The sequence below is a fragment of the Buteo buteo genome, chromosome Z (assembly GCF_964188355.1).
Source record: "Buteo buteo chromosome Z, bButBut1.hap1.1, whole genome shotgun sequence".
NCBI lineage: Eukaryota > Metazoa > Chordata > Aves > Accipitriformes > Accipitridae > Buteo > Buteo buteo.
The window spans coordinates 82,137,306-82,151,858 of record NC_134204.1 but is presented as its reverse complement, the minus strand read 5'-3'; the positions used below and the strand labels follow the sequence as shown (position 1 = coordinate 82,151,858).

Below are 14,553 nucleotides of genomic sequence, written 5' to 3'. Positions count from 1 at the left end.
TGAATATTTCATGACTACTATTTTTTATGTCTATTTCTTGAATATATCTTGTATTTAGTCATAATAATCTTTGATGTAGAAAGCTCTTGCAGAATGTTGTAGATAGTAATTAACATAGACTTTAAAATACATGATTTAATTTAAAATTTAATATTATAGTGAATTTCCTTAAGGGGATTATTTTCTGTTCAGTGAAGTCATCATAAAATTCCTAGTGAAAAAAAGGGTTTGGGGGGGGAGGGGAATTAACTTTGTTTGACAAAATTTTGTGGGATTAATTTTTGTCTTTTAGTTAAGTCAGTGGAGTTATTTCAAGTTTGCTTTGTTATTAGATACTGGTATTAGAGACTATTTCGTCTTAACTTTAATAATGCTGTATAAAGTTGAGCAACTGAAAATGCAATAAAACAGCATCTGTTAGCATTATAGGCATTTAGACTGCCCATCTTTAAACTTGAACTTTTTTTGCATGACTATTAACTGGAAAATGCCATGGGGGCCACGCAAATTATTCATGAATGCCAGTTAAATTCAGAAGGAATTTTTTACTTTAAAAACTAACACATATGTCTTTGACCTAAAAACGAACAGAAAAAAGGTTTAACCTAAAAACTTGGGAAAATATTCATGAAAAGATATTAATTAATTTCATTTTTATTTTCATAAGACAATGTTTATTGATGTCTAATTTTGAATTTTTTGAAAAATATTCCAAGTGTTTTAAAATTATTGGGTTTTTATTTTGTCTCTTAAAAGGGTTGATGAAATTAAGATAAGGTATTTCACTACAAAAATGAAAGTTTTAGGTTGACCCAAATACAAAGTTTTTCACTTCTGCTTAATATATACTGATTTTTTTTCCATTAGGTGGGGAAAAAAACCCAACACAGCAAAAGATTATTCTTCAGGTTCTGTCCTGAAGTAAGCAATTAATGATGGAGAAGACATGCTCATAATTTCTTTTTCCTTAGTGCACTTAACTGTAATGGAAATCAATGATGTTCCAGTCAAGGTTTTCTCAGTGATTCCTCCAAATTAAGTATGTGAGTATTTGCTTATCATTTTCCCAGATCTCCAGAAGCATACACTTACAGCACTTAAATGTATTTACCTTGAACATTAGAGATGAAGACTATGGAAGCAGTAGGGATTTTTCTATCACTGTGATTGTAATTAGTCCTTTAAATGTAATATATTTCAGTAATGATAGTATGACAGTTAACGTGTCATAAAATGCATGTTAGATCACTATGTAAAGAAATTGGAAGGTGGCTAATACTTAAAGGAAAAAAGTTGAGTAACTGTAGAAATATATTTTGTTTCTTTCCCATTGCACAGCCCTTCTGTTAATTGTTCCTTAAAGACAATGTGATTCACAGAATCACAGCAGGGTTGAGGTGTGAAGGGACCTCTGGAGGTCCTCTGGTCCAACCTTCCCTGCTCAAGCAGGGCCACCTAGAGTTGGTTGCCCAGGATGATGTCAAGATGGCTTTGGGATATCTCCAAAGAGGGAGACTCCGCAGCCTCTCTGGTCCTGTAAGAAAAATATAAAAATCTTACATATTGTCCAGTATCTGGAATCTAGAACAGCGAGCACTTTGACAGCCCAAACAAAAGTGCCACATAAGGAGATAAGAGGTGAGATTATGGATCTTGTATTCAATGGTTGAGAGCACCATACAGCTTTCTCTGTGTATCCTGCATTTCTGTATGCCTTTTTACGAAGAGCACAAGGCATTACCGGATCCAGAAGCAAGGATCAAAGTATTGATTTACATAATTCTGACTTGAACTGACCAAGTAAAAAGCATTTGCAACATCTCAAGTGCTGAGAGGAACAGATTTTGTGAATAGTAATCCTTGTTGTTGTGGTGGGCTGCAATGGTGTGCAGTGGAGATGCGAGTGGATGGAAGTGCTCTCGATTCCACCAAACATCGGCTGGAAGGGGGTAATGCAAGGAGAGGTTTTGCCATCTGTTTGCAGCATGGAAGAGGGAAAATCAAAAGGAATGAAGGACAGATTTTTAACACACCTTGCCAGAGCCCGACAGCTCTTATTTCTCACAGTGGGAGGTGCTGGTTGGGATTGCTTTTGAAATGCAGCCACTGGAGAGGGTGCTAAGCATCCTCTGAAAATGCAGAACTCTGCTTCTGACAGAAGTTGCACAGAAAATGAATAAATCTGCTCTGAGGAATCTCTGGAAAAGTAGGGATGAGGTGGTTTTCAGAAAATCCATACACTTGGGATGAAAAAAATCTAAAAAAAACCCCAACAGCTCAAAATCAATAGGCCTGACTCGTACACTAATGAAAATTGAAAGGCGTGGAGGAGCACCAGAGTGCTGACTGACGGCTGCTGTGAAAATGCTTGTTACAGGGGTGAAGTCAGAACGGCTGATAAACTGTTGACTTCTAGTGGCTTTATTCATTATGATAAAAGAAAAATCAATGTAAATTATCTTCACTTGTTCTGAGAAAAAGCCTTGAGTACTCAAGATTTAATTATTTTCTGAAAAATTAAGAATAGTGTACAGATGACAATTTAAAGGGAAAAATGTAGGATTTCTGAGAATAAAGAAACCTCATGCCAGGTATATTTTTTTATTTCATATCACCTTGTTCTCTCTTGCCTTGTTTCACTGCATATAGCAAAGCCATGTTAGTGTCAGCAAGAGAGAAAAACATCTGGTTTTACACTTATGTTTAAGCATGTTTCTCTTTTGGCATTTCTATTTGTTGAAATACAGTTGTCAGCAAAGAACTTCACAAGCTCAGTAAAACCAGTCTAGGGCATAGTAATTTGTTCAAACTGCCCCAGGTTTAAAGTAAGCTTGTCACTTGTATTTTAGGGCAGAACAATGTGCTAGTTTTGAAAAGGTCCAGGTTCAGTATGGGCTCTGCAGATATCCTCAGATAAATCGATATTGTCTGTGAGTCATTGTTGCTGTTTTTAACATAGACATACAGTAATAAATTCTTTGAGATCTAGATGAGGGCAGTGTTTTACTGAAGCTGGACATTATTGACACTGTTTTGCCACAGTCTACATCATAGGTATGTTTCAACATGTATTTTTCAACAGTAAACAATAACGGATTCAAACATATTCAGGTACTTATTCAGGTGGTACTGAAGTTAAATATAAAGCCAATATTAGCTACAAAGATAATAGGATCTTCTTTTGTTTCTGACCAATCAGAAAAGCTAGAAGTGAATACTGATATAACAATCATTCCTGAAGCAGTATGTCCCAGTCTCCAAAATTTACCTGGGCAATCAAAATATTGTTTTATTCATTTAAAAATATCTGCTTTGCCTTTCTTGCACCAGGACTCAAATCTTCTCTTTTCTATACCTGTATTCATGCCCTGTAGCTTTATGGTGGCATATTTCCTATTGCTCATTCCTGAAGTTACTAAAAAACGATTAAAAACACATACTGCACCAAAGTGATATGTCTCCCTGCATGGGGCTCCTCTAACACCACAGCCTTCATTTTAGCTGCCATCTGCTCCTTTGAATTCTCCTCTTGGCACGTTATGCAATTTACAGCTCAAATTTTCTGTGATGAAGATTGTGTTGCATGGAAATTATCTCAGTAAAGCAATATGCCGGCCCTCAGTCATGCTGAAAAGAGTACTATAGACTTGGATTTTTAAAAAAAAGTTAATTCTTCTGTAGGGCCTATGAACTGAGGAAGGCATTTGAACTGAGAACTGTATGCTCATGGTCCTATGCAGTTGTGTTTAATATGTTGTTTTTAGTATGAAACAGTGACCATTGAGTACTTCTAATTTCATCGTGATCCAATCTAAAGACTTTTCATATGGTGGTCTGTTTGTTGGTTTACACAGCTTCATTCCCCAGAAAGGATGGTAGTACTATCTTTGTAACTGGCATATTAGAAAATCTGGCCAAAACCCACAAAGTATTTGGGAAATCAATGAAAATTGCAGGATACATCTTCGTCCTGAAATTTTAGGGTTTGAAAGTTGTTGGGTTTTCCTATGTGTTTATTTAACTTCCTAGTACGTATTTCAGCAAGGCAAGCTGGTCAACCTGGACATACTTCACTCGCAGCAGACTGGCTGGTTGAGGTTAGTCTGGGGTGAGAAGTGGCACAATAGTTTCATAGAAAGTTTGTGCATTAAAGTTAGTATCTGATGTTACAGGACCATGTAAAGTTGGGGTTTATTTGTTTTAACTGCTATTTTCTGCTCTGTTTTGAGCATTTTTTATTGTCTTGAATCTTTCCTCATGCTATGGGATGTTGAATATTGTCAAGTACTATGGTAGTAATTCTATCTTCTTATTTCTGATGGAAGATTTGGTGATGCTCAAACCCTGTTCAACATTTACTTATCTCAGTCCCACTTGGTTTCAGCCTGAATTTTTGTATCTTTGAGAAAGCCTTGCTCTCCTCCCTTGCACAGAGAGCAAGTGCCAGGATTTTCCTAGCTTTGAGTAAACTGTTCTCAAAAGCACATCAAACTGCCATCTCAGTCAGCTTCTGTCATCTGTGTATTGAGATGGAACACATTTTCAGCCCATAATACAAAGGAGTGGTATATCTGGCATGGCACCCAGGTACGTTTGACTTGGCCTGGATCAAGTACTTGGGTACACATCTGCAGTGATAGAGCTAATCCAGCCTCCTATACAATTCCAAACCCAGACTCAAACACACTGCGAGCATCTGAGTCAGCTTTTATTTTGGTTTGTGGCTTTTTTTTCCTAAGAGGGAGAATATCCATAAAATAAAGTTATTATCATCATCATTACCTTTCAGTGAGATATATGATGTTATTTTAAAGCTCTCCATTCACATAAGAATATCTTGTCAAATTTCCCTTAAAACACTCAAAACAACCAAGTGAAAAAGCTTCAGGCAAGTGACTGAAATATGAAAATACGAAATTGTTTGGCTTGGAAGACAAAGCTTTCTGTGTGTAACTGTGGGGATATCCTGGATAGGTTTTTGCATCCATGAGTGTAACTGATGCTAGCAAGTACCTACTTAACCATAACTATATTTTACAGCCTTTTTTAGTATTTAATTTTAAGATTACACATTTGGATGTTGGAGAATGCTCTTTGAAATTTAAAGAAGCAAATACTACTGTATACTGATCTGTGGTCTTAGTCACTTAGCTATTTGAGTTTACTTGGGTTTGTACATAAAAGTGCTAGGACATTTTCTGATTACATTCTTTGCTCTTTTGGAATGTGCACATCTTAAAATTGCATGTGACAGCATGCAAGTGTGTATGTGTGTGTGTATGTAAAATTGCGTGATATTTCAAGTCATGACAGACTACTCCTGGTTTCAGAATTATGGCTTTAAGTGCTGTTGCACCTTTGGCAGCACTTGAAACCTTGGCAAGAACTCCAGCTGACTGAGAACTAAATAATTGTTTTAAAACTACATCTTTTTCTGCTGTTTTCCTTAAGAAGAACATCCTGCCAAAAACAAGGCTCAGTGGGCACTTCATTGACTGCCTTGTTCTACAGAGTTGTAAATGTGAAGACACTAACCACAAAAATCATTATCTAATCTTGTCTTCTTCAAAATATAGAATTTCACCTAAATAAATCTTTTCTTTCATATTTAAACATGTTCTTGTTTAGCACCAGGCCCTGATGCTTACAAAAAAAGGAAGACTGGTGAGAATGAATTAGCCACCCTTATTGGTATTTTTAACACTGTCATTTTAAGACATGAGTATTCTAGATTTTAATAATACCTGAAATTTTGCTCAGACACCCACTTTTTGTTAGAAATTTATTTCTTGAAATAAAATAATGAAGAGAAGAAAGAGTAAGTTTTTCATAGGCTTAAGTGCTTAAGTGGATGTAAACCTATGAACAGTAATAGGTTTCCTCTATTAAGTGCCACAGGCATTTCTAGGGTTTCTTAATTAATGACTTTGTTTTGCATTTAATATCTGTCATCCAAGCAGACTTTTATCAGTTCATAGTGAGTTATCGCTGACATGCACTAGTGAGTTGCCTTGTGTCTTCCTTCTTGTTTTCTTTTCTTTTTTTTCCAAGAATAGCTGCAGACACCACTTAGCCAGCTGAAGCTAGAAGGAGGCACTGCTGTTCCCAAGGGCCTGTGAATAGTGAAGGATGTGCTGGTGTCCCAGCACTACAATTACAATTAACACACAGTAACAGGACAAACCGAACCTCACTGTAAAACTGCAAGATAAAAACATCTTACTCACACTACAGATGTATCTTTGACCAACTGGCAGAAATGGTGCATTTTCCAGATTCATCAGATTCATGCATCTTAAACCCAATCTGTTTTTCTTAGGGTTTGCTGCTCCTCTTTGTAAGTAGGGGTGATGATTGTTTGCATCAGTTGTTGCAGTGGCAGCCAGCTGAGTTGGTTGAATTAGTTGTTACAAGTTGGTGAGATAGCGTTAATCATATGAGCTGTGGCTTGGAGGTGTCTTTAGCACGTTTAATCTGACAGCATGGGGCAGAGCGAGGTTTGGTGCAATGGGGGCTTTGGTGGAAAGACGGCTTGTTTCAGCTCTCTGCGTGATGATGGATTGCCTCATCAGTCATGCCAATACTGCCCACAGGGCCATGTTGAGAACCAAAGAAGATTGAGACAGTCTATGGAAAAATGAACTGGCATCTGTCAAATGGTGACCAGGTGAAGAGACAGACTTCCTAGGCATGTATTTTCAATGAAACATCTGTAGCATCAAAATCACGCTCTTAATGTCTGATGCCGAGTTTTGGGGATGTCAGTGAGTCTTCGTAGTCTGCAAGTCCTCTGAGATCGTGAGATTTGATGCTGAGCAGAATATCTTTTTTTTTTGATGTTGCATTCAGAAAAATGTTTGCTTTTGGATCCTACTTTTCACAGGTGGTTCATTTGGATAATTTTGTAGAGCTCATGCATAGACTTTTTCATATAGATAAGGTCATATATCTAAGTTTATTCTTTTGTATATGAGTCTTACATTTTATTTGAATGTTAAAGACAGACATATTTCATGTTAATATAAAATTAACACAAACCTTAATATAAACAGTAAACTAATGTAATGTGCCATAATATGTAACGGGGTGTAGCACACTGTTACACTGAATCTGCCTTCCTCAAGTTACTTATGCTTCAAAGTTCAGATTTTGCTCAGACATTCAAGGCTTCTACCATTGTAACAGAAATAATCAGAAGTCTGTCATAGGTATTCAGATATTAGCCAAGCATTGCCTTGTTACATTATCTCTCTTAAGCTAATATATGTTAGACAATATATATCCCAGTATATGCTTTCCAAATCTGCCCATGCCTTCTTGTGTTTTTTTCTCCACTAATGTCATGCAGTATTATTCATCTATAAGGAAAACACGATTAAGTTTTCCCAAGCGAACATCGGATTTTCTCTAAGAAGATAAAAACTAATGTTTGTGCTGCCGTATGTCTTAATATATTTTGTCAATGATGCATTAAAAGGGGAAGAAAAATGTTCTTTAAAGCTGCAGAGTAGTTTACAGTTTAAGGTCAGGCAATGCTGCTATAAGACCATGATTTGGGGATGTCCTTGACTCTCTTGGGGTCTTTTTTGTCAAATACCTGGCTCCTCTGTGTGAGTCTTACAGCTCTGGAGTCAGAAGGAGAAAGCAGGCTAATGGTGATCCACCACCCAGTGTAGTGAGTCACCAGCTTGTGCCAGCTCAGTTGAGCAAGGCAATTCCAGCTTACTCCCTCTCTACCCCTCTGAAATAAGTAAAGAAAGTAAATTACAGATAATTACTATGGAGATGAGTCACTGTATAAATAGCTTTTTAAAATAACTTCAAGTTTTAAATCACTGCAGATGCAAAAAAAAAAAGTGGTGTTGTGTAGGAAATTTTTGGTGTGGTAATTTAGTGCATTTACTTAATGAGTGGAAAGCAGAGTGCTGACATTGCATTTGAGCTGGTATGATAAAGCAAAAATAGTATATTCTTTGAGTATTCAATAGCTTACTGAAGGCTGTTTTTTTAAACATGGTTTATCAAGCTATGTACGGTGAAAGAAGTCCTGGCACATACAGCAAGAGATAAAGTTCATTTGATTTTTAAAAAGTGTGCATGAAGTACAAACAATTTCTTAACTGCATTTTCTTATCTGTTTTTAATACACATCTTTAATTTCTGTCTAGGGTTAAGAAATACTGTATTGGCAAATAGAACTAGGTCTTTCGCATTTTACAAAAACAGTTCTTACTAACTCTAGTCTAACTCAGACAAGAAATTAATATAGTGTATTCCTGAAAGAGCCTAAACCAGCAATCAAATTGTCAAAATTAATTAAACAAACAGAAAATATATGTTATTGGCATAGCTGTCTTGGCATCTGAATGATGTATTTCAGCTGAGATTCAGCTATCATATTTTATTTAGATGTGTACCCAAGTGCAGGGTGGTCACACTGAAACAACCCTCAGAGTAATAAAGGAATCCAGGTTTGAATTGCTAATGCTAGTATTCATCCCCATAGTAAGTCTAAGGATATTATTCAAATAGCAATCTGAAAAAAATTGTTAGTGCAATATTCTTTGTATAATTGAATTATTTTGTTTAACCAGTTTTAATGCACAGTCACTAGTACTTTTAAGTATTTGTTGCTCAAGCAGCAGTTGAGCTTGCAGCTAATAGAGATTTGAGGCATTTGTAAAATTTAATAACAGAACTTCTAACTAACTTCCATGTTCTGTTCTGTTTGTGTAGTCCTCTGCCACTGTTACCTTGAGAAATTACAACATGCTTGATTGACTTAGTTTGTAGTTTGTTTATTTACTTCTGATTCTGTTGTTCTTAAGATTTAAATACTCAGTTCCCTTTTTGTGGAATTAGCTGTCATGTTGTTATTGAACTAACGATGTATATGATTAGTTCAATTTAAAAACAATAGGGTGGCATTTTCCCTTCTTTCTTTCACTGTCTTGAAATCCTCTACTCTTACAAACACATTTTACTTAAATTCAGTAACTATACAGTAGAAGAACATGGTATTGTAAGATTTAAAATCTTGATGTGATCATGACACATGTACACCTCAAATTGGATTAATCTAGTTTCAAAATACACATCTAGACGCTAAATGAGGAGTTACAAGAGGAAAAGATTAGCCTGTTAATTACCCTTTTAAAGCCATTTTAGATTATGTGTTTCATAACGCACTGTTTTTGTAACACAGCCTTCTTCAGTGTTTATCTGAACACCAAGCTATATAAATAAAAATCACCTATTTACCTCAGGAAGCTTTAGTTAGAGACAAGATGGTTGGCTGGTGCTTCAGACAGTAATTCATTATTTTCTATTGATTGGATTTGGCAGCCCCCAAAAGGACACCATCCTACTCTGCAATTAGAAATAACTGATGTGTCCAACGTTAATTGTTACATACAGTTGCATATACAATATTGTACTGAATTAACCAAAGTTTGTAGTTTGTCTTAAATGTAGTTGGTGGCTGTTGATGAGGTCTCTGCTATGTCTGATGAAATTTCACTAAAAAGAGGGAAGATCTTCCTGCTCCTTTCCTAATTTCTCCCAGCATAATACATGGAGTGTTATTGAAGGCAAATAAGTCAATTTACCAAGCACGGCACTGATCTCTGAGAAGATGTTTGAAATCTTTATGTATGCCAAGTGCAAGCTCTGAAACCATCAGGGTGGATCGGTGTTTGCCATGGCTGTAGGAGCACTGTTTGTATGGAACTGATTCCACAAAAAATCAAACAGAAGTAGCTTCCATTTCAACTGGTAGAAGAGATTTCTTAAAAAAGAAAAAAAAAGTATGGATACCTGTGGTTAGTATCTTAAGAGGGTCTCTATATTGCATTTATGGAGAGTCCTCTCAGACTTCTAGGTGCTTTTAGAGTATACAAGTGAGAAACACTTGATTGCTGTTTTTTCTGTCATTGAAAACTTTGCAAGACTGTGAGAAGACCATTTTTATGATGCATGTGTATAAAAAACATAATGACTGCGGGGAGAGAAAGAACTAGGTCACTGATGTACTTTTAAAATACAATTTTACTGTGAATATGTCTGTTTCGTTCTTTTGAATGTAAGGGTAATAGATAGTCTACAGTCAAAGGTGCTTTCTGATGGTAACTTAAGGCAATTTAACGGTTATCTATTGCCAAAAAAGAAAGGTTCTAGTATGAAGATAGGGATTTTTATCGCTTACCTCAGACAATAAACATCTGGAATGGAGAGTCCATCAGGCAATTGCCCCCCTCCCCCCCCCCCAAAAAAAAAAAAACCCAACCCCAAACTGCTATTTTTGCTCCCTGACTACTTAATTTCAGGATCATTAATTCACTACTGCCAGCACCAAGTTGGGAAGACACTGAAGGGAACAGAAGGGGTGGAAGATGGAGAGATGGGAAAAAGGTGTGGACCATGCCTCTCATTAACTGCTTGCTAAGCAGCAGCTGTCTTAGCTGTGTTATGAGACAAAGCCTTCATTAACTGTTCTGACCAAATAAATGGGTCCTGCAGTCGACTATTTAGAAGGCTTTGCCTTAATAACAGCTCCTTTTTAGTACTGCAACAGCTAGCTCTGCAGTGAATTTGACTGCAGGGAAGTTGACTGAAACTCTTCTGTTGAACATTGCTGTTGCAGTATTAGGCCTATCCTACCAGATAAATTAGAGGGAAAGGTTAAGAGTGTGATGTTACAAATGTAAGCTGAGATCTTAACTCATATTAGCTTAGTTCTCCACTAAGATGAAACATATTACTGAAGTTGATCAAACTATTAAGAATAAAGTTCTTCATGATGTCTTGTTGCTCATATAGTAAGGAAATGTAAATAATACAACAATTAGAACTATATGGATTTCTTAATCTGTATTTTTCTCTCTCTGCCTTCTCTTCCCTTCCCTTCCCCTTCCCTGTCTCTGCCTCTCCCCGGCCCCTGCTGCCTTTTTGCACAGCCTCAGTTGAAGAAGAACCAACTTCAGCAGGTACGAATAATTTATGATTACATCTGCATCATGGTGACCATTCATTGAGAGCTACCTTTATTAAAAATCATTTTAACCAGGTTTATTTTCTATATAATGCATGCTAAATAGCCATATGAGTGTTGGGTTCTTTTCTGTCCGCTCCCATTCCTTTTGTCTTTTTTTCCCTCAATTTGGAGGCAGTAGGAGATATACTCCTCCAGCAGTAGTTCAAAATCTTCTCTGCCACATGTTCCTTCCTTTTTGCTTCTTCCTTGGTTAAGCTGGCACATCAGACTTCACACAACAAACCAGGTCAAAAAAATCAGTGTTTGTGCAAGTTTTTTATCTGTGTTTATGCTGGTGAAGCTCAATCATCAGCATGACCCCCAACACTGGAATCCTTAAAGACAGTGCATCCCAAGAACAAGCAATGAAGGAAAGGGAAGGACAGCAGGTGCAGAAGCATCCTGCTCAAAGAAAACATTCTACAAACTATGGCCTGGATATCTGCTCAGCGAACTTTTATTTACATTGACAGGCTGCTAAGTAGTGAGAATGGTTATCAACACAGTCGTAAAAATTAGTTTAGGAGCTCCCCAAGAGTCACAAGCATGTAGTGTTTATTCTGTTGCGAAGATTAACTATTTCTAATTAATTGGCAATCTATTGGCTTGGGAGTATTTAAAGAAAAAGAAGACAACGTACCAATGCCACTAAACAGCTTAACATACTTGAAATGGCATTGAGTTGTATAAACTCAGTGAGCTAAGGCATCAAATGAATAGGGAGTCACTTTATAGTGGGTTGTTAAAAGAAGTAAAGGTCTCCAGAGGACCAAAGGAGAAAAGGTAAGTAAAGTGAATGAAGAAAGGAAGATGGCAAGGAAGGATTGAACACTGTTTACAACACTAACCTACAACTTGGGAGCAATATAAGTAATTAGGTTACAGTGGAGAATAATAAATGAAAGGACAGAGAAGAAAGCCAAGAGTAGAATGTGAGAGAGGAAGAATAGTTAAGACTAGCACTGAATAGAGGAAGAAGCAAAAGGGAGATTTTAATATGAATATAGTAGTGGAATGGAGATAAAGCATTACTGAGATGAGAAAAAAACACTGCAAAACACAGAAAGGAAGAGTTTCAGAAAGAACTGTAGAGTATTAATACACCCCTGAGAATTATATATTATTATTAAGCATCAGCCTTCAACTATCTGTTTCTTGAGAGATCTGTCAGTCTTGAAATTTTCATGGAAAAATCTTAATAGAAACCTATTGCAGCTGTTCAGTAGACATGTCAGTTAAAAAAGAGATTTTTTTACATGGGAAAGAAAAAAAGAAGCACCCTTTTTTCCCTTTATGGAATTGGTATAAGTATACACATTTTGTAGAGATAGAGTTTAGAGGCATATAGGCATATGCTTCAAGACAATCTTATTACGGTTGTGAATTGTAAAACCATCATTCCTGTTGAGACGAGTGGAGCGTCTTATGAAGATATGGCCTTCCTCTTTGCGTTTTGATCATCACTGCCATTTTTGTGAAAGCCTGTAACTGTGAGCTGGCCAAGCTAACCAGATACATCAGCTGAAAATGGGTAAAAGGATGGAAGTGGAATTTATAAGACAGCCACATGGGCTCCATTACAGGTCTCTGTTAGACTTACCAGCTGAAATTTCAGTACTCACAAAAGCCTGCAGATACTATATTGGGTTCCTCAGGAGCCCTTGCCTTTTGGAGTGCCAGATGATACTGTTTGTTTGCTTTTGTATCCGTTTAAATGGATTTTTTTATCACTTCTGATTGCTTTGTTTTACTCTGCCCTAGTATCACTGCTTTGTTTATTTCTCCACATAATTCTGTGTTCAACAAAGCTTAGCCAATAATTTACAGTGAACGTCTTTTGAGCATTGCTCCATCACAGAATACTCCTAAATGTTCATAATCTCCTTGAATTCACCCATTATCAATAACATCTTTTACACCAGTATATTTTCAAATATTTTGCCCCAAGACTTGATCAGATATGTTTAAAACTCAAATAATTTACTTACTTATGGTTGGTTGAATGAGCTGCACCTAATTTTTACCCATCATTTTTATTGTTATAGTTCTTAGTGTTTCAGGGTTTATTGGCATCTAAAAATGTGCCTCAATTATTTATGCAGTAATAGCTATACCAGTGTAACTTTCTGTATGAAAACTCCTAATGGAAAGACTGGTGACCTTTTCATGGTAGTTATTCCATGAGAGGATGCTATTGCAGTAAAAGTATACATGTGGGAGTTCCACTGATATAGCAATGCAGATAGCTATTCCCACACAGGCAAATCAACAGCTAGAAGTGCACAAACATACAGCACCAGAATGTTTTTGTTCTTTGATTTGGACAGATGAACAAATGCCTCTGGCATAAATGGTACATAGTAGATCTACAATATGAGACAAAACACATATTTGTAAACATTTGTGCAAATAAATCTCAACTACTTAGAAATTATGTTACAAGGGAACATGACTAAATACCTGCAAAAATAAGTAAAACAATGTAACAGTAACACTTTCTGCTATTTAATCAGGTTCTAGGACATTGATACTTCACATGATTAGATTATTTGGGAATTATTTTTGAAACAATTATTTTCTTGGGAAAAAAAATTGATTAATCTGAAGCTTTTTGCAGAAATTAATTTGACTAAAATTCTCCAGACACAGAATGTTATTTTTTTCCCATTCAAATGAAAATTTCCACCTTTGGGAAAACAATTCTAGTCTCTGCCTTGAGGAGCAAACTTTGGATCCTAAACTCTTCTACTAGTTATTAATAGATTATAACCCAACTCTACACTTGCATGAAATGTGACTATGATCAAAATAAGCTATATTTAAGTATAGATACTATTTTTCAGATATTCCGTAAGATGAAACAATAACTTTCTGCACAGCTGTACATAGCTTGTTTTGGATCTTTCTCAGCAAAACAGTGAAATACATGGTTAATATTTGAATAGCAGACCTGTTGTCTTTGTGAGCATGTGTTTAAGCATGTGTTTGATAGATTGGAGCTTAAATTAGGTGCAGTGAAAGTACAACCTAGAAGTGCAATATAAATTTTAACAATAAAGAGCACTATCTTGCTACTAGGAGAGTCAAAATCAAAACCAGACTGTTGCAGTAAGAGCAGGAAAAAAGTTTTAAATTTAGTGATGAAGGGCATGCATGTGAAAATGAAGTTATTTTTAAACCTTCATTATAAAGATATTACTTGCTCTATCTTCCAAAGGAAGATCTATTAATAAAGTGCGATTGTTCTTTACCTAACATTATTTATATCTTAAAATTTAATAAGCAATACTAGCTTTTCAGATGCTCTATAATTTATAGTTTCTATTGATTTTGCGTTAAGATATGACCAGATGTTGTTTTGAAAGTAACAGATTAGTGCATTCTTATGGGATTGTTTTAATACAATTTATTTCTCAGATTGTATTGACATTTACAAAGCTGTGTGTTCTGCTTAAAAGAGGTACCTCTTCCTCAGAGTAGGAAGGCAGTCATCCAGTTTGAAAGATGCAGGGGTGCTGAAA

At 36.1% G+C, this 14,553-nt stretch overlaps 1 protein-coding gene across 2 annotated transcripts in view; it reads left to right on the top strand.

Moving 5' to 3' along the window:
* EDIL3 (EGF like repeats and discoidin domains 3) overlaps positions 1–14,553 on the top strand; it is a 262,422-nt gene that overhangs the window by 92,450 nt on the left and 155,419 nt on the right. Inside the window, exon 3 of one of the 2 annotated variants that reach the window (XM_075020330.1) lies at positions 10,956–10,985. The exons of the other annotated variant lie outside the window; for it this stretch is intronic. Within the exon in view, the coding sequence (XP_074876431.1) occupies positions 10,956–10,985 (30 nt within the window). The remainder of the gene's footprint in view (positions 1–10,955; positions 10,986–14,553) is intronic. 2 annotated transcript variants of the gene reach the window in all.